The 21524-nt window shown below is 46.7% G+C and overlaps 1 protein-coding gene across 1 annotated transcript in view; it reads left to right on the top strand.

Annotated features, from left to right (window-relative positions):
* Positions 1-342: 342 nt before the first annotated feature.
* The window catches only part of arsb (arylsulfatase B), a 107198-nt gene continuing 86016 nt past the window's right edge, over positions 343-21524 (top strand). Inside the window, exon 1 of the mRNA XM_038805558.1 lies at positions 343-694. Coding sequence (XP_038661486.1) covers positions 446-694 — 249 coding nt within the window. The 5' untranslated portion in view covers positions 343-445. The remainder of the gene's footprint in view (positions 695-21524) is intronic.

Below are 21524 nucleotides of genomic sequence, written 5' to 3'. Positions count from 1 at the left end.
GAATCGCGTCCCCTAATCACAAATTCTAATTGCTGACGTTTTACAATAATGTTTAGCTAAATATCTTGTAAATTATTCGATTGTTTATATCTTTACACATATTGTGTGTGATATAGTTGCAAAATTAAGTGCATTTTGATCCACAATGGACCTAAACTAGAGTAAAGGTTACGTTGCATCAAACAGGGGACGAGTTATAGGATATCTACAGGGTTATAAAATAAAATGAATATTTTTGACGTGGCCAAATATGGGCATTAGGCACCCTGTGAAAAATGCAACATTACGGACCATTCCTGCACGGTGGCTACAGGAGGGGTTTGAAAATGATCACGGGAACAATCATGTGACAGCGTGGCTGAGCTGCTGGGTTCCGGGTGCTGGGCTGTCTGCTTCTCTTTCTCTCTATGCAGGAAGGACACGGTTGAAGTTTGCTGCTTGCAGGATGAAGCTGCGTTCCTCGCTCCGCTGGCTTTGCTTCTCCATCCTCTTCCCCATCACCGGAGCCTCCCAGCCGCACTTGGTCTTCATCCTGGCTGACGATTACGGCTGGAACGACATCGGCTATCACGGCTCCCAGATCCGGACTCCGGTCTTGGACAAGCTGTCAGCCCAGGGGGTCCGGCTGGAGAATTACTACGTGCAGCCCCTGTGCACGCCTTCGCGCAGCCAGCTACTGACCGGCAGGTACCAGGTAAGGAAGGCAGCCTTCATGCTGCAATAACAACCTCACCAACAGGCAGTGAGGCAGAGCCTTTACTCTGCAGGACTTTACTCTGCCGAACAGTGTTATTATGGAGACGCGGGCGTTGGACTGGGGTGGACCACAGTAAGAGGTCTTTCACCAGGCTAAAGTCCAACAGGTTTGTTTTGAATCACTAGCTTTCGGAGCGCAGCTCCTTCTTCAGGTGAGTCAAGGTGTGGAGTCTGCACGCTCTCCCCGTGTCTGCGTGGGCTTCCGCCGGGTGCTCCGGTTTCCTCCCACAGTCCAAAGATGTGCAGGTTAGATGGATTGGCCATGATAAATTGCCCTTAGTGTGGGGTTACAGGGTGGTCTTTTTGAAGTGTCAGTGCAGATTCGATGGGCTGAATGACCTCTTTCTGCACTGTAGGGATTCTATGATTTTTTTTGTTGACCCTAAAAAAAAAGTGCAGTGAGGTTTGTGAGGAAGGTTTGGGGATGATGCACAAGTTTCACATAGGCTTTGGGGGGGGGGGGGGGGGGTCAAGACTTTTGATCCTGGGCACTGGTGAGTGGCTCAGGGAGAGGGCTGTGATTACACTGATGCTCTTGCGAGAAGGTAACTTGCCCCAAACGCACCGAGTTCTTTTTATTTATTCTTTCACAGGATGTAGGGGTTTGGCTGGCTAAACCAACGCTTATTTCCCAACCCTGGAGTTAGAAGAAGGAAGTTGGGATTTAGTGCAAGAGGTTGGAGGGATTTGAAAATGAGTGTGAGGACAACAGAGGTGATGGAAAGCAATTGAAGATTGCCGAAGGATGGGGCGATGGTTGTGGAGGATTTAATTGTGTTTAAGTCTTCAAGGTGCAGAAGTTTGTGGGGGACTGGTGTTGGGGTGAATTCCATAGCAGGAGCTAAATGGCTGAAGGCAGATTGTGTGGGGGTGAGTAAGAAGCCAGAATTAGTGATACAAGTTCTTGGAGGGTTGTGGGGCTGGAGAAATGTAGGGGAATGGATCAGGTCATAAAGGGATTGTGATGATCGATTGAGAGTTTTAATTTTGAGGTGTTTGACTGGATAGAAGTCAGTGGATGATTGGTGGCTGTAGTGTTGGTTAGAATATGGGCAACAATGCTCCATCTTTGTGAAAGGCCTATTTATTTCAGTGCGCAATACATTTTGAACATTTGTTTTTGCACAGCTGCGCACACACTGTAAAGGGGACAGTTTGTGAGTAACTTTTACGGTACCTACTGGGTTGTTCTGTGGCTGCAGGCACACAGCTCACATAGAACAGGCAGCAGAGTTTTAGAGAAGCTGATGTTTGCAGAGGGTGGTGATAGAGGCCAGTGGGAGAGCATTGGAACTGTTTTGGACCAATAAAGGATAGGCCAGGGTACTTTCTACTGAAGCACCCACTGAAGCTAAATTCAGTGAATGTCCAAAGAGAGCTGGGGGTTCAGGTGCATGGGGAGGTGGTGGCGTAGTGGTATTGTCACTGGACTAGTAAATCAGAGACCCGGAGTAATGCTCTGGGGATCCAGGTTCAAATCCCGCCACTGCAGATGGTGAAATTTGAATTCAATTAAACTCTGGAATTAAAAGTTGAATGATGACCATGAAACCATTGTTGTAGAAACCCATCTGGTTCACTAATGTCCTTTTAGGGAAGGAAATCTGCCGTCCTTACCTGGTCTGGCCTACATGCGACTCCAGCAAGTGGTTGACGCTTAATGGCCCCTCAAGGGCAATTAGGCACAGCCAACAATGCCCACGTCCCAAGATCTCATTGAATGGAGGAGCAGGCTCAAGGGGCTGAATGGCCTACTCCTGTTCCAATGTTGGGTCTGGAGGTCACTAGGATGGTTCAGGGTTAATGCAGGCAGCCTAGGGTTGGGATGGGTCATTTACTGGTGGTGTTTGTTATAATGGGAATGACATGAAATTGGAAGATCAACTCAGCATTAAATAGGATGCCAGGTTTGTGAATGATCTGGTTGATCTGTAGAAGGGGAGGGTGTTGGAAATTGATCATACAAACGTTTATGGTGAGGCCAAATGTTCAGAGGAAATTGCAGCACTTCCAGGACTGGGCATTGCACAAATAGAAGGGAGGATGGGGCTGTCGATGATGGATTTGACAGGTCAGGGAGAGGAAATTGTTTATGGTATCAGTTGGGAACCAGGAAGGATATTGGGTAGTTTAGTGGGAAAATGGTTGAGGAAACAGAAGGTGGCTCTCATGTGGAAGAGCTGGGAGTGGACATGGTGCGAGATGGCAGAGAAAAGTGTTGCACAAGAACGAAGAAATCCTTGGGAATATGTAAAGTAGTGGGAAGGGTGGTTGGTGGGGTGCAACAGAGGCAGCTGAACAGATTGCCTCAGCTTAAGTCACAAACAAGTCCAAGAATTGCTTGCATATATTATTGGAGCGGACAGGCAAACGAGGTTTAAATAGATAGTTGGTTGTGGAGTGACAAAGCAGTTGTTTTGCTGCCCAGGATGATCCTAGTCTAGGCTTTGGAAGCAAGGTCCAATAGTGCTCGATGTGGTTCAGGCAGATCTGCCAATGGCTGACTAAACCAGTTGTGTGTCAGATGCACAACTGTATCTGCATCCCTTGGGGTTGAGGGAGTGAAGATGAGCACCATGGGGATTGTACAAACCTATTTCTTTGGTTGTTCCATGTGATATGCACTTTGCTGAGTAGGCCTGAATTTATTACTCATCCCTAATTGACCTTGAGAAGGTGATAGTGAGCTACCTTCTTGAACTGCTGCAGTCCATGTGATGTAGGTACACCCACAGTGCTGTTAGGGAGGGAGTTCCAGGATTTTTACCCAGCGACAGTGAAGGGACAGTGATATTGTTCCAAGGTAGTATGCTGTGTCTTTGAGAGAAACTTACAGTTGGTGTCTTCATACACATGCTGCTCTTGTCCTTCTGGGTGGTAGAGGTCGTGGGTTTGGAAGCACCCTTGGTGAATTGGTACAGTGCATCTTATAGATGGCAGAAACTGATACCATTGCATTGGTGGTGGAGGGAGTAAATGTTTAAGGGGTGCCGACCAAGTGGGATTTTCTGTCCCAGATGGTTTGAGCTCGGACCAATTTCTACCCCAGCGATTAAATTTGTAAGTTCCTTCATTGGCTGTAAAGCACCTTGGAACATACCGATGTCGTGGCAATCTCTATATAAATGCAAGTTCTTAGTTTCTGTGTTACATAGTACGAATTAGTAGCAGGGGTAGACCACCAATCCCTCGGGCCTGCTCTGCCACTCAATAAGATCATGACTGATCTGCTTGTAACCTCAATCTCACATTCCTGCCAACACCCGATAACCTTTCACCCCCTTGTTGATCAAGAATCAAGCTCTGCCTTAAAAATATTCAAAGATTTTCCTTGCTGCCTTGTGACCTGCATCATAATTTCTGGATACTAAAGTACTGAAGGACCAAAATAGTGAGAGGCTCAAAAATGGTAACTGTAGGCAGCACAGTGGTGCAGTGGGTAGCACTGCTGCCTCATGGCGCCAAGGTCCCAGATTCAATCCCGGCTCTGGTCAATGTCCGTGTGCAGTTTGCACATTCTCCCTGTGTTTGCATGGGTTTCACCCCCACAACTTAAAGATATGCCGGGTAACTGGACTGGCCATGCTAAATTGCCCCTTAATTGTAAAAAATGAATTGGATACTCTAAATTTTATAATATGCCGTTAAAGGGGCGGGGCTTTGTAAATCCATAAAGTAACTGTCTATTTCGCTGTTTAATGGTTGTCCTTTTTCAGGCATATTTTAGAAATAAATTTTAAAAATAAATGGCAACTGTTGGATCCCAGCAGAGTGCCCACAAGGAAACGGAGGTTTGGAGGTAAAACAAGGTTTAATGATAAACACAATTACTCTTCTCCACTCACCTAAGGGTTCTCCTGCCCCGACCAACATTTAGGCCGGGGTTTTTATACCCAACTGGCTTCCCTTGTCAAGGAGAAGCCCCGCCCCTTTAACAGGGAAATGCATACTCTGCAGAGGTTTTGGGGAACCTGATAGTCCATACCCTGTGACCTCTGAGGGTTGTAACACTCCTCCGCCATGGTGGAACGCCATGAAGATACTTTTGTTTGTTTTCCCTGGGCAGGTGTTCGGGCATTGTCTGTGCAGGGTCCGGAGGTGTATACTGCATAGGGATTAACGTGTCCGAGCGGAGTGCCAGAGCGGTGCTGGTGGACCTACACCCACGTCGGAAACCTGGTCTTCAACCATCGCCAGCAGCTGAGTTTCCATCTCTGAGTCTGAGGGGTCCAAACCCACCATCTCAATGTTCTGGGGCTCCTGGACCTGTAGGACTGGTGCCAGTAGCAACAATGGAGGAGATGGGATCTGTGGGCCGGAGCAACCGAGAGGTGGTCGGCCAGTTCTGGGACAAGACTGCCTGTTAGACTCCAGGCCCTGCACCCATATTATATAGGAGACAGGCCCCCGTCTGAGTCAACACCACAGCTCCTTTAATAGTGAACAAACCTCTGGGAACTTGGCCAAAATGTCTTCTGGTCCATATGGGCACCCACTGCCAGTTGAGGCGGAGGTGCTTCAGCCAATCACGCCCCGGCAAGCTCGGGCCACCTCTGTACACCGTCACCATGGACAAACTGGCTGATGGCTGCCCCTATTCGATAGGGACCACCATCATACCGGCGATGGCCAACGGTTCCCTTGTGTATGTGGCCAGCCGGGCGTCGGTATCTCGGGTGACCACAAGGAAACAAATGTTTGGAGGTAAAACAAGGTTTAATGAAATGCAAAACGATATTTCTCCACTCCCCAAAGGTTTTCCCCTCCCTGATCTACATATAGGCCGGGGTTTTTATACCCAACAGTTCCCAGTGGCCTCGGCGGAGTGTGAACTTCCCCGTTAAAGAGGAACCTGACGGTCCATATCCTGTGACCTCCCTGAGCGTAGTAACTGTAACCAAGGCGGGAATTTTACATTGCTCGGACAGGCGCGTGCCTGACCCAGATGCGCTTGAAATTGTGCAACAAGGCATCGGATACATGACCCAACGTTTCCGCCCACTCGCTCAATATTTCTGTCGGCGATCCCCTGCCGACAAGCAAACAGGCAATTAAGGGGCCATTGAGTGCAATTTTACCTGGCCCGTCAGCTTTTAAGTATGTGGGGGGGCAGGCCGATTGGTCAGATGGCCGTTAGGTTTTAGCTGCAACCTCGATCCAGGGCAGGGTGAAATATCGGCGCTGAAACAAAATTAACAAATGTGCCTGGGCCTGAGGTCTTTTATTATAGAGAAATACAGCACAGAACAGGCCCTTCGGCCCACGATGTTGCGCCGAACATTTGTCCTAGGTTAATCATAGAATTTTGGACAATTTTCCATGGCCAATCCACCCAACCTGCACATCTTTGGACTGTGGGAGGAAACCGGAGTACCCGGAGGAAACCCACGCACACACTGGGAGGATGTGCAGACTCCACACAGACAGTGACCCAAGTCGAAATCGAACTTGGGACCCTGGAGCTGTGAAGCAATTGTGCTATCCACAATGCTACCGTGCTGCCCTTAAGAAGTTAACCTACACTCCATTATTCTACCCTAATCCAAGTACCTATCCAATAGCCGCTTGAAGGTCCCTAACTTTTCTGACTCAACTACTACCACAGGCAGTGCATTCCATGCCCCCACTACTCTCTGGGTAAAGAACCTACCTCTGACATCCCCTCTATATCGTCCACCATTTATCTTAAATTTATGTCCCCTTGTAATGGTGTGTTCCACCCGGGGAAAAAGTCTCTGACTGTCTACTCTATCTATTCCCCTGATCATCTTATAAACCTCTATCAAGTCGCCCCTCATCCTTCTCCGTTCTAATGAGAAAAGGCCTAGCACCCTCAACCTTTCCTCGTATGACCTACTCTCCATTCCAGGCAATATCCTGGTAAATCTCCTTTGCACCTTTTCCAAAGCTTCCACATCCTTCCTAAAATGAGGTGACCAGAACTGCACACAGTACTCCAAATGTGGCCTGACCAAGGTTTTGTACAGCTGCATCATCACCTCACGGCTCTTAAATTCAATCCCTCTGCTAATGAACGCTAGCACACCATAGGCCTTCTTCACAGCTCTATCCACTTGAGTGGCAACTTTCAAAGAACTATGAACATAGACCCCAAGATCTCTCTGCTCCTCCACATTGCCAAGAACCCTACCATTAACCCTGTATTCCGCATTCAGATTTGTCCTTCCAAAATGGACAACCTCACACTTGTCAGGGTTAAACTCCATCTGCCACTTCTCAGCCCAGCTCTGCATTCTATCTATGTCTCTTTGAAGCCGACAACAGCCCTCCTCACTATCCACAACTCCACCAATTTTTGTATCATCTGCAAATTTACTGACCCACCCTTCAACTCCCTCATCCAAGTCGTTAATGAAAATCACAAACAGCAGAGGACCCAGAACTGATCCCTGCGGTACGCCACTGATAACTGGGCTCCAGGCTGAATATTTGCCATCCACCACCACTCTCTGTCTTCTATCGGTTAGCCAGTTTGTTATCCAACTGGCCAAATTTCCCACTATCCCATGCCTCCTTACTTTCTGCATAAGCCTACCATGGGGAACCTTATCAAATGCCTTACTAAAATCCATGTACACTACATCCACTGCTTTACCTTCATCCACATGCTTGGTCACCTCCTCAAAGAATTCAATAAGACTTGTAAGGCAAGACCTACCCCTCACAAATCCGTGCTGACTATCCTTAATCAAGCAATGCCTTTCCAGATGCTCAGAAATCCTATCCCTCAGTACCCTTTCCATTACTTTGCCTACCACCGAAGTAAGACTAACTGGCCTGTAATTCCCAGGGTTATCCCTATTCCCTTTTTTGAACAGGGGCACGACATTCGCCACTCTCCAATCCCCTGGTACCACCCCTGTTGACAGCGAGGACAAAAAGATCATTGCCAATGGCTCTGCAATTTCATTTCTTGCTTCCCATAGAATCCTTGGATATATCCCGTCAGGCCCGGGGGACTTGTCTATCCTCAAGTTTTTCAAAACGCGCAACACATCTTCCTTCCTGACAAGTACCTCCTCAAGCTTATCAGTCTGCTTCACGCTGTCCTCTCCAACAATATGGCCCCTCTCGTTTGTAAATACTGAAGAAAAATACTTGTTCAAGACCTCTCCTACCTCTTCAGACTCAATACACAATCTCCCACTACTGTCCTTAATCGGACCTACCCTCGCTCTAGTCATTCTCATATTTCTCACATATGTGTAAAAGGCCTTGGGGTTTTCCTTGATCCTACCCGCCAAAGATTTTTCATGCCCTCTCTTAGCTCTCCTAATCCCTTTCTTCAGTTCCCTCCTGGCTATCTTGTATCCCTCCAGCGCCCTGTCTGAACCTTGTTTCTTCAGCCTTACATAAATCTCCTTCTTCCTCTTAACAAGACATTCAACCTCTCTTGTCAACCATGGTTCCCTCACTCGACCATCTCTTTCCTGCCTGACAGGGACATACATATCAAAGACACGCAGTACCTGTTCCTTGAACAAGTTCCACATTTCACTTGTGTCCTTCCCTGACAGCCTATGTTCCCAACTTCTGCACTTCAATTCTTGTCTGACAGCATTGTATTTACCCTTCCCCCAATTATAAACCTTGCCCTGTTGCATGCACCTATCCCTCTCCATTACTAAAGTGAAAGTCACAGAATTGTGGTCACTACCTCCAAAATGCTCCACCACTAACAAATCTATCACCTGCCCTGGTTCATTACCAAGTATCTGTGTATGATTCTGCAGCCGAGACACCCGTGGCATAGTTTTAACATCGATATTTATTTTTCACAGGTCAGCAGCTCCCTGAGACAGCTCCGTGCAGGCTGTGCCCCTGAGGGAGCACATTGGGAACGTCAGCCTGCACTCTCCCTGTTCTTGGCACCCTTCCTCTTTCCGCCCTCCCTGGCAGCACTCAGTCTTTCACAGGGCACGTTTCACGCTGGATATCCGTTGATTGGCCAACCAGTGTGAAATTGAGCTCGGGGGACCAATCGTGGCCGGGATTGGGTTTTGCCTCTGGGCCCGTGCCTGATAGGCGAAAACCTCGGGGCCCAAGACTTTTGAATGATTATTGCGGAAGCCAGTGTGTTATCATGATAAACTAATTTCCATACTGGCAGATGCTGTGTAATATCGATAAAATTGTGTCTAGGAATAAGTCTTAGTAATGACCGATGGCATCATTTTTGATTGGATTGGATTGGATTTGTTTATTGTCACGTGTACCGAGGTACAGTGAAAAGTATTTTTCTGCAAGCAGCTCAACAGATCATTCAGTACATGGGAAGAAAAGGGAATTGAACAGAATTCAAGAAAATACATGAGAATACATAATAGGGCAACACAATATATACAATTTTCCACATAAGCATTGGCATCGGATGAAGCAGACATGGGTGTAGTGTTAATGAGGACAGTCCATAAGAGGGTCATTTAGGAGTCTGGTGACAGTGGGGAAGAAGCTGTTTTTGAGTCTGTTCGTCCGTGTTCTCAGACTTCTGAATCTCCTGCCTTTCACAGGGATAGGATAGTGCACAGAAAGGAATCGTTTCAGTTTTTCATAGACAATAGAAGCAGGAGGTGGCCATTCGGCCTTCAGCCCTTCGGGAATGCTCAACCATCCATTATAATCATGGCTGATCATCAAATTCAATACCCTGATTCCACTCTTCCCCCCCCCCCACCCTGCCCCGCCCCATATCGCTTGATCCCTTTAGCCCAAGAGCTGTATCTAATTTCCCCTTGTACACAATGTTTTCACCTCAACTACTTGCTATGGTAGTGAATTCCACAGATTCACCACTCCCTGGGTGAAGAAATTCCTCCTCACCCTAGTCCTAAAAGGTTTGCCCTTTATCCTCAAACTATGGCCCCCCTCGTTCTGGATGCCTCCACCATTGGAACATTTTTTCTGAATCTACCCTGTCTAATCCTGTCAGAATATTATAAATTTATAGGAGTTCCTCTCTCACTCTTCTAAACTCCAATGAATGTAAAGAAAGAAAAGAACAAAGAAAAGTACAGCACAGGAACAGGCCCTTCGACCCTCCAAGTACGTGCCGACCATGCTGCCCGTCTAAACTAAAATCTTCTACACTTCCTGGGTCCGTATCCCTCTATTCCCATCCTATTCATGTATTTGTCAAGATGTCCCTTAAATGTCACTATCATCCCTGCATCTACCACCTCCTCCGGCAGCGAGTTCCAGACACCCACTACCCTCTGTGTAAAAAAAAAACTTGCCTCGTACATCTCCTCTAAACCTTGCCCCTTGCACCTTAAACCTATGCCCCCTAGTAATTGACCCCCTCTACCCTGGGGAAAAGCCTCTGACTATCCACTCTATCTCTGCCCCTCATAATGTTGTAGACCTCTATCAGGTCGCCCCTCAACCTTTGTCATTCCAGTGAGAACAAACCGAGTTTATCCAATCTCTCCTCATAGCTAAGGCCTTCCATACCAGGCAACATCCTGCTAAATCTCTCTGCACCCTCTCCAAAGCCTCCACATCCTTCTGGTAGTGTGGCGATCAGAATTGAACACTATACTCCAAGTGTGGCCTAACTAAGGTTCTATACAGCTGCAACACGACTTGTCAATTCTTATACCCAATGCCCCGGCCAATGAAGGCACGCATGTCGCATGCCTTCTTGACTACCTTCTCCACCTGTGTTTCCCCTTTCAGTGACCTGTGGACCTGTACACCTAGATCTCTCTGACTATCAATACTCTTGAGGGTTCTACCATTCACTGTATATTCCCTACCTGCATTAGACCTTCCAAAATGTATTACCTCACATTTGTCCAGATTAAACTCCATCCGCCATCTCTCCGCCCAAGTCTCCAAACGATCTAAATCCTGCTGTATCCTCTGACTGTCCTCATCGCTATCCGCAGTTCCACCTACCTTTAAGTTGTCTGCAAACTTACTAATCAGACCAGTTTCATTTTCCTCCAAATCATTGATATATACTATGAACAGCAAAGGTCCCAGCACTGATCCCTGTGGAACACCACTAGTCACAGCCCTCCAATCAGAAAAGCACCCTTCCATTGCTACTCTCTGCCTTCTATGACCTAGCCAGTTCTGTATCCACCTTGCCAGCTCACCCTTGATCCCGTGTGACTTCACCTTGTGTACCAGTCTACCATGAGGGACTTTGTCAAAGGCCTTACCGAAGTTCATATAGACAACATCCACTGCCCTGCCTGAATCAATCATCTTTGTGACCTCTTCGAAAAACTCTTATCAAGTTAGTGAGACACGACCTCCCCTTCACAAAATCATGCTGCCTCTCACTAATATATCCATTTGCTTCCAAATGGGAGTAGATCCTGTCTCAAAGAATTCTCTCCAGTAATTCCCCTACCACTGACGTAAGGCTCACCGGCCTGTAGTTCCCTGGATTATCCTTGCTACCCTTCTTAAACAAAGGAACAACATTGGCTATTCTCCAGTCCTCTGGGACATCACCTGAAGACAGTGAGGATCCAAAGATATCTGTCAAGGCCTCAGCAATTTCCTCTCTAGCCTCCTTCAGTATTCTGGGGTAGATCCCATCCGGCCCTGGGGATTTATCTACCTTAATATTTTTCAAGACGCCCAACACCTCGTAATAATAATCCTAATATAAATGTAATCCTAACCGATTTAGTCTCTCCTCATATGACAGTCCTGCCATCACAGGAATCAGCCTGGTAAACCTTTGCTGCACTCCCTCCATAGCAAGAACATCCTTCCTCGGATAAGGACACCAAAACTACACACAGTTCTCCAAGTGTAGCCTCTCCAACGCCCTATACAATTGCAGTAAAACATCCCTATTCCTATACTCAAATCCTCTGGCTATGAAGGCCAACATACCATTTGCCTTCTTTACTGCCTACTGTACCTGCATGCTTGCTTTGGGCGACTGATGCACGAGGATACCAAAGTCTCGCTGAGTATCCACCTCTCTCAATTTACACCTAGTCAAATAATAATCTGCCTTCCTATTTTTGCTACCAAAGTAGATAATCTCACAGTTGTCCACGTTGTACTGCATCTGCCCGCTCAGCCTGCCCAAATCCCACTGAAGCATCTCTGCATCCCCCTCACATATCACCCTCCCACCCAACGTTGTAGATAATACATTTAGTTCCATCATCCAAATCATTAATATATGTGTACCCCACTAGTGACTGCCTGCCAATCAGAATAAAGACCTATTTATTCCATCACTTTGCCCCCTGTCTGCTAACCAGCTTTCTATCAATCTCAAAACACTGCCCACAATCCCATGCGCTTTAATTTTGCATAGTAATCTGCTATGTGAGGCCTTGTTGAAAGCCTTCTGAAAGTCTAAATAAACCACATCCATTGGTTCTCCCGGTCAATTATAGTAGTTACATCTTCAAAGAATTCCAGTAGATTTCCCTTTCCTAAATCCCTGCTGACTTTGCCTGATTATACCGCTGCTTTCCAAATGCTGTGCTATGAAATCCTTGATAATGGACTCTAGGAACTTCCCTACCACCGACGTTGGCTCCGTGATCTGTAGTTCCCTGTTTTCTCGTTACCTCCTGTTTTGTAGCAGGGTTATATTAGTTACCCTATATGATGTCTCTGAATGTCCAGACTGAGGGTGAATTACTTTGTTGAAGGTTAGGTGCCGTTACAACGGCCATTTTCACAAGATCCCGTAAACAGCTGTGAGATTAGTCTATTTTTTTAATAAGTATATTTATTGAGATTTTACATTTTCGAGAATATCACAACAAAGTAATGAAATGAAACATCGGCGATAGCAAGGCGAAAAAAACCGGCTTAACATTACAGGATTACATAATGGAACAGGAGGACGACATCACAACTGGCTTAATACAATCATTATACAAAACTCGATACTTGTATAGCTCCCTCTAGAGATCGAGAAACAGGATCAGATCATGAAAATATGACAAAAGGGTCCACACCCTCACGCGTCGCACAAGCCAGCAATCATCACACAACCTCCTGCACCATGATCAGGCAGCACCAACATATACAATGCCCCTCAACTCCATTAGCACCAACAACCCATTACAGTCTCCTCTTTCCGTTGTCGACCCATCTAACTAGGAACTAGGAATGGTTTGGCATACCCACCCTTACACAAACAAAAGAAAATACATGGAAACCCTTCGAAGGGGAGTAGCATATATGCCGCACACTGCAGCTAAACCCCAATACAGGCCCAGGGTAGAACCAAACTCATTCCATACAATTGTAAAGATATGTTTGCTAGGTGTTTACTATAGACCCCTAGATAGTCAGTGGGAAATTGAGGAGCAAATATGTGCGTAATTTGCAGAGGCGTGTAAAAATAATAAGAGAGTAATTACGTTAGGTGATTTCAATTTTCCCAAAATTAATTGAGGTAGCCATCATGTTAAGGGCTTAGATGGAGTAGAGTTCTTAAAATGTATACAGGAGAAATTTTAGCTCAATATATAGATCCAACAAGGGATGGTGCAGTGCTGGACCTAATTCTGGAGAATGAAGCCGGACAGGTGGTTGATGTGTTGGTAGGGGAGCATTTTGGTGATAGTGACCACAACATGGTTCAATTTAAATTTGTTATGGACAAAGAAATAAACAATTTGCAATTTGGTTTGGGGGAAGAGTAGATTTTAACAAAATAAGGCAGGATCTGGCCAAGGTAGACTGGAAAGAGTTACTTGTGGGGAAACGTACAGAAGAGGAGTGGGAGGCGTTAATGATGAAATGGGGAGGGTACAGGCCCAATAAGTTCCCTCTAGGGTAATAGGAAGTTGTAACAAGCCTAGCGAACCATGGATGACCAGAGACATTCTGGATACGATAAGCAGGAAAGTGAGGCTTTAACAAGTCTAAGGGAAGCAAATCTTCAGAGGCATAGTGGAGTATAGAAAGTGCAGGATGGAGCTTACGAAATCAATTCAGAGAGCAAAGAGGGGATATGAGAAAGCTCTGGCTTGTGAAAGTAAGTAAAATCCCAAGATATTCTAGAAGTATATCAAATGGAAGAGGATAATGATTTTCACAGTGACTTCATTGCAGTTTTAATGTAAGACTACTTGTAACACTAATAAAGATTATTATATTAATATCTTATTATTCTTATTATAACCAGGGAAAGGGTAGGGCCCATGAAGGACCAAAGGGGAAATCTGTGAGTGGAACCAGAGGTCGTTGGTAGGGTGTTGAATGAATATTTCACATCTGCCACACCCAAGAGAATGAGGATGTAGTTATGGAACTCTGGGAGAGGGATTGTGAGGTTCTTGAGCAAATTGTCATAGAGAGTGACATGGTATTGGAGGTATTAGTGGACTTAAAAATGGACAAATCTCCAGGTCCGGATGAATTGTGTCCCAGGCTGCCGTGGGAGGCAAGGGAAGAGATTGCCAGGGCTCTGACCCAAATCTATTATTCCTCTCTGGCCACGGAAGAGGTGCCAGAGGACTGGAGAACAACTAATGCGATCCACTATTTAAGAAAGGTTGTAGTGACAAGCCAGGGAACTACAGACCCGTGAATCTCACGTCAGTGGTTGGGAAACTACTGGAGAAGATTCTGAAGGAGAGAATCTATCTCCACTTGGAGTGGCACGGTTTGATCAGGGATTGGCGACATGTTTGCACAGCGGTTAGCACAGTTGCTTCATAGATCCTGGTCAGTGGTTCGATTCCCGGCTTGGGTCACTGTCTGTGCGGAGTCTGCACGTTCTCACCATGTCTGCGTGGGTTTCCTACGGTTTCCTCCCACAGTCCAAAGATGTGCATTGGGTGGACTGGCCATGCTAAATTGTCCTTCGTGTCCAAAAATGTTAGGTGGGGTTACTGGGTTACGGGGATAGGGTGGAGGTGTGGGTTTATGTGGCATGCTCTTTCCAAGGGCAGGTGGAGACTCGATAGGCTGAATGGCCTCTTTCTGCACTGTAAATTCTATGATTTGTAGTCAGCATGGCTTTGTCAGAGGGAGGTAATACCTAACAAATTTAATTGAATTTTTTGACGTATGACCAAGTGTATAGATGCGGGTCGTGCAGTTCAAGTAGTTTTCATGGATTTAAGCAAAAACTTTAACAAGGACCCACATGGGAGACTTATTAAGAAGGCAAATGCAATTGCGCTACAGGGTGATTTGATAACGTGGATTCACAATTGGCTTAGCGGTAGGAGACAGAGGGTGATGATAGATGGCTGCTTTAGTAACTGGAAGCCAGTGACCAGTGGTCTACCACAGGGATCGGTCTGGGGCCCCTACTGTTTGTCATTTATATAAATGACACAGATGACTATGCCGGGGGGGGGGGGGGGGGGGGGGGGGGGTTTAAGATCAGTAACTTTGCGAATGATACAAAGATTGGCCGGGTGGTTAACAGTGAGATTGAGTGTCTTGACTTGTAGGAAGATATAGACAGGATGGTCAAATGGGTGGATAAGTGGCAGATGGAATTTAACCCTAAAATGTATGAGGTGGTACACTTTCGGAAGGAGTAATTTAACAAGGAAGTATACTATGAAATGTCTGATGCTGGGACGTTCCGAAGAACAAAGGGACCTTGGTGTATTTGTCCATAGATCTCTGAAGGCAGAAGGGCAGGTTATTAGAGTGGTGCAAAAAGCATATGGGACACGCTTTTATCAATCGGGGCATTGATTACAAAAGTGGGGTGGTCATGATGGAGTGAATAGAACTTTGGTGAGGCCACAGCTGGAGTACTGTGTGCAATTCTGGTCGCCACATTATAGGAAGGATGTGATTTCACTGTACAGAGAGGATTCACCTGGATGTTGCCTAGGATGAAACATTTAAGTTATGAAGAGAGATTGGATAGGCTTGGGTTGTTTTCTCTGGAGCAGAGAAGATTGATGGGTGACCTGATTGAGGTGTACAAGTTTATGAGAGACGTGGACAGGGTGGATAGGGAGCAGTTGAAGGGTCAGTTACGAGGGGACACAAGTTCAAAGTGAGGGGTGCGAGGTTTGGGGGGAATTGAGGAAAAACCTTTTTACCCAGAGGGTGGTGACAGTCTGGAACGCACTGCCTGGGAGGGTGGTAGGGGCAGGTTGTCTCACATCCTTTAAAAAGTACCTGGATGAGCACTTGGCATACCATAACATTCAAGGCAAATGCTGGCAAGTGAAATTAGGTGGACAGGTCAGGGCCTTTGACACGGCTGTGCAGACTCAATGGGCCGAAGGGCCTCTTCTACCCTTCAGTATTCTGTGATTATGATAAAGCCATCAGAGCCTCCAAAGGGAGAGAAGAATAGATAAAACTATCAGCACTAACCCACCAGATGTCAAACCTTCAGGGTCTCCCAAGGAAGAGCAGGAATAGGGATAAACTAGCACCAACAGAACTAATCCGTCTGACAACAAAGGATCCGGATCTGACCCAGGCCACATGCCTCCTGCCCAGCACCCACCAATGAAGAGGAGAACAGGCCATAGAATCAACAAGGAGTCCCACTCCGGTGGGCGTGGGGGGGGGGGGGGGGGGGGGGGATTAGGATATCCACCAAGGCATAGAGCCTGGTCTAACCCCAAACCCCTGTGCACCAGAGAAGCAAAACACAGCCTCCAAGGATCCGAGGATGCCCCCGCCATCAGCCACAGAGGGACAGCCCAAGCCCGGAGGGGCAATGAGATAATAGCCAGAAAGCCGGGCCTGGCCTAGCCCAAGACCATGCGCCAAAAAAGAAACTATACCTCCAGCACACCTCAAAATACTGCACCGCTGCCGAGTCTGTCCCACCCAGGACAACGAACCATCGCCACATGTACCAATAGAAAGAGGATAATTACTCCAGCCCTAGCCAAGTGTGAACCCCAGCACAAGTAGAAGAAGAACCGTCAAGACATCCAACCATTGGGCCGACTCCTCTCCTCCTTCTTCTTCCCCCCCCCCCCCCCCCCCCCCCCCCCCCCCCCCCCCCCCCCCCCTCCAGACCAGATTAGGATAAGATCTAACACCATGCTTACCCGGACGAAGAGAAAAATAAAACCAGGAAGGGACGCCCAGCCTAACTCAAAGTGACCACCGTTGTTGAAAGGATGCCCAGAGCAAGCTCCCTCTTCCACAAACCAACCACAATTATTAGTTTCTCCTCAGCATGTGCCAAAACTAATAATCTCGTTCTGATCATAGAATTTTCATTGCAGAAGGGGCCATTCGGCCCATCACGTCTGCGCTGACACTTGGAGAGAGCACCCCACACCTCCACCCTATTCCCATAACACCACCCAAACTTTTTGGACACTAAGGGACAATTTAGCATGGCCAATCCACCTAATCTGCACATCTTTGGACTGTGGAGGAAACCAGAGCACCCGAAGGAAACCCACGCAGACACAGGGAGAACGTGCAGATTCTGCACAGACAGTGACCCAAGCCGGGAATCGAACCTGGGACCCTGGAGCTGTGAAGCAACTGTGCTAACCACTGTGCTACTGTGATAGATCAAGGGAGGAATAACCCAAGTAAATGAAGGAACCCAGTCGTCCTCAGGATACAAAATCTGCCCAGACGATCGAAGGACACAGATTCTTAAATTTAAATAACGTAAAAATGAATCCAAAAGAAAAACCTGAAACGGATTAACTCTAACTGGGAGGAGGGTATCCTCAATCTCCGTGAACTAACCCCACCAGCCCTTCGCCCTGCTCCGGCTCCACCCGGCTTCTTCGTAAACGAGACGGGGTGATTTTTTAAAAGAAGACGCCCTTCCCCGAACCACAAGGATTATACACAATAAACAGGAGGAGTAAAACTGTGCACAGATCTTGCTTCCTTTAATTGACTCAAAATGGTTATGCTAGAACAGGATGATAAAAGACACAGATCATCACTCTCACACTTCCCTACAGGATAAAAAGACAGCAACAGATAATTAACAACATGATCAGGGAGTAACGTTCAGGATTATAGAAGAACTGTCGGCTAGATTGCACGATAAAGACATCTTCCATGTTGCAGAGTCGGCAAAGGATAAAGCAGGAGAAATGCGCACTCGTCAGGATCTCTCCAGAATCTCGGAAGGACTCTCGCGATCAAATCACGAGACACTATTACTTACACCATGCCAACTCTCCGACACCCAGGCGGTCCACAGACTAGGTTCCGGCTGAGGGGAATGACCTCGCCACCTCAAACCCCTCATGAACCCATGATCATCCTCCTCCCAAAGACTATTGCCGGCTTTGAGATCTCCAATGTGCTATAATTGAACATATACAATCTTTGACTTTGTCATGACTGCCAGAGATAGACAGGCAGAGTCTGAATACTGTCAGATTCTGAATCTGAATCACTGTCCACTCGTGATTCAAAATCAGTGATATTGGGACGTATTTCATCGTAACTGTTGGAAATGTTGCTCGTTATGCTTTCCTTAATTTGCTCTGTTTTAATTACCTTTGCTCAAGAGTCGCCAGGTATCTTTCTGATACCACCACAAGGTTCAAAACCGAATACTGATCAAAGACTCGATACACCAGTTAGTATGTTTAAAATCAATGCACGTTTATTTACATACACAGTCAATTATTACTCATGCACAAACTCTACTCACTAAACTACAACTACTACTAAAAGCCTATACTTAGCTTCGGGTGCCCACTCAGTCAGAGTCCGGTTCTGATACTGTTGGCATCGAACTGGTATAGAATAGTAGCTAGGAGCGTCGATCTCAAATGCTGTCTTGATGTCAAGGGCAGTCACTCTCACCTCGCCTCTGGCATTCAGCTCTTTTGTCCACTCTTGAACCGAGGCTGTAATGTGATCAGGAGCTGAGTGACCCGGGCGGAATCCAAACTGAGTGTCTGTAAGCAAGTTATTGCTGAGTAAGTACCGCTTGAAATGAAAAATGAAATTAAAATTGCTTATTGTCACGAGTAGGCTCCAATGAAGTTACTGTGAAAAGCCCCTAGTCGCCACATTCCGGCGCCTGTCCAGGGAGGCTGGTACGGGAATTGAACCGTGCTGATGGCCTGCTTTAAAAGCCAGCGATTTAGCCCAGTGTGCTAAACCAGCTTGATAGCAATGTTGATTTGCTGATGATGGAGAGTAGACTGATAGGGCGGTAATTGGTTGGGTTGGATTTGTCCTGTTTCTTGTGTACGGGACTCACCTGGGCAATTTTCCACATTGCCGGGTAGATGCCAGTGTTGTAGCTGTATTGGAACGGGTTGGCTAGGGGTGCGGCAAGGTCTGGAGCACAAGTCACCAGTACTATTGACTGGATATTGTCAGGGCTCATAGCCTTTGCAGTGTCCAGTGCCTTCAGCCATTTCTTGACATCACGTGGGGTGAATCGTATTGGCTGAAGACTGACATCTGTGATGCTGGGGACCTCTGGAGGAGACCGAGATGAATCATCCACTCGGCACTTCCGGCTGAAGATTGTTGCGAATGCCTCAGCCTTGTCTTTTGTACATTTGTGCTGGGCTCTTCCATCATTGTGGATGGGGATATTTGTGGAGCCTCCTTCTACAGTGAGTTGTTTAATTGTCCACCACCATCCACGGCTGGATGTGGCAGGACTGCAGAGCTTCGATCTGATGCATTTGCTGTGGAATCGCTTAGTTCTGTCTATTACTTGCTGCTTCTGTCGTTTGGCACACAATTAGTCCTGTGTTGTAGCTTCACCATGTTGACACCTCATTCTTCGGTTTGCCTTATGTTGTTCCTGGCAGGCTCTCCTGCAATGCTCTCCTGCACTCCTCATTAAACCAGGGTTGATCTCCTGGCTTGGTGGTAATGGTAGAGTGGGGGATATGCTGGGCCATGATTTTGCAAATTGTGGTTAAATACAATTCTGCTGCTGCTGTGGCCCACAGTGCCTCTTAGGTGCCCAGTCTTGAGTTGCTAGAGCTGTTTGAAATCTATCCATTTAGCATGGTGGTAGTGCCACACAACACGATGGAAGGTATCCTTAATGTGAAGACGGGACTTTGTCTCCATGAGGATTGTGCAGTGGTCACTTCTACCGCTACTGTCACGGACAGATACATCTGCAGCAGGCAGGTTGGTGAGGATGACGTCAAGTATGTTTTTCCCGCTTGTTGGTTTCCTCACCACCTGCTGCAGTCCCAGTTCAGTAGCTATATCCTTTAGGACCCGGCCAGCTCGGTCTGTGGTGATACTACTGAGCCACTCTTGGTGTTTCATTGAAGTCCCCCACCCAGAGCATATTTTTCACCCTTGCCACCCCCAATGCTTCCTCTGAGTGGTGTTCAACATGGAGGAGTACTGATTCATCAGCTGATGGTAGTCGAAACGTGGTAATCAGCAGGAGGTTTCCTTGCTCGTGTTTAATCTGAAGCCACGGGACTTCATGGGGTCCAGAGTCCATGGTGGGGACTCCCAGCGCTCTCCCAACTGTTTACCACTGTGCCGCCACCTCTCCTAGGTCTGTTCATTGACTGTAACCTTTTGTAATGATTGTGTAACTTTACAACCATTTAAAAGGCTGTCGGGCACACAATTCTTTCTCTATTTTACATTCTGCTTTAAGTGTATTTTCCTTTGTGTATAGCCTCTGTACTATTGGCTGTTTAAAATGTTTTTCTACCTTCTGTGCTTACAGTGACCATAAAGTTTGAACTTGATTTATTAGAAGACTCTCCCGATTGTACTGCAGTAACAGGTGTCGAATCAGTGCTGCTGAAAAGCACAGCTAACTCTTGTTGACTTCTTGTCATTTGGGGGATTCTGCGCCAAATCTCTGTTCTGTCTCTTGGACCCGCTCTTTCTTCCAGATGCGATGGCATCTGCATTCACTAGTTATCTAATGCTGTAAATTAGACGTAACATTTAAAAACAAAAAAGCCGTACAAAGAGCGTTCTGTGCAAAGCGACTTGCTGAACATTCCAAGTGTGAGCTGGGAAAGCGCTTCATTGGCTTTTCTGTGGACTGAGCACAGATCCTCCAACACTGGGTCTTTTACTTTTATGAAAGTTTGTAATGCAAGGTATTACCAAATTTGTTTGGGGGGGGGGGGGGGGGGGTGACGGGAAGATAAGAAGAATGAGGTAGATCAAAAGTGGAGGTTCAGTGATGCCAATCTTGAATTTTAAGATCTTTTAATTTGCAGGAGGAAGTGAAGAATACGAGAACATGCTAACTGCTTGAAGTGATTTATTTGGGCTTGGTGCCCTGATTTCCTAGGCCCAAAATTGATTTCCCTATTTGTTACTGGAGGGCTGATCTGGAGAGAAAGCTGCACTAGATATGAATGTTCAGTTAGTTCTTGACCTTTCTGAACTTTTGTGATTGAAATAAAGCAGGGATTGATGGAGGGAAAGTAACTGGGAGTTGAGAGATAACCTGGGAGAAATACATATGGGATGAGGAGGGGGGGGGGGCTCGACCCCAGAAGAGTGTGGGGGTGGAAGGTCGCTGCTTATGAAGTAAAGTTTAACGTTCGCAGCAAGCATGGTGCTTCAAATTAGTTTTTGTGAAGAACATTTTATAACGATTCTGGTGAAGTGGAAGTCCTGCATGGGATCAGACAGAAAATGCTGGAAACACTTAGCAGGTGAAGCTGGGTGAGAGAGTCCGCAGACCTGATGTCCCACCTTCCTGAACTACATTCCCAGGCTGCAGGAGCCTGTCCCCTTTTGCCATGTCATCCCAGCTTCCCTCCTACTCTACTACTTCCAGCTCCTGAACTGTAATATGAAGGATAAAAATGGTGATCAGGAAAATCCCTGAGCTAGGTTAACATCATTACAATGGTGGAATT

The sequence above is a fragment of the Scyliorhinus canicula genome, chromosome 8 (assembly GCF_902713615.1).
Source record: "Scyliorhinus canicula chromosome 8, sScyCan1.1, whole genome shotgun sequence".
Taxonomy (NCBI): domain Eukaryota; kingdom Metazoa; phylum Chordata; class Chondrichthyes; order Carcharhiniformes; family Scyliorhinidae; genus Scyliorhinus; species Scyliorhinus canicula.
Note: the sequence above shows the minus strand (reverse complement) of the source record. Positions and strands in the feature narration are given on the sequence as shown.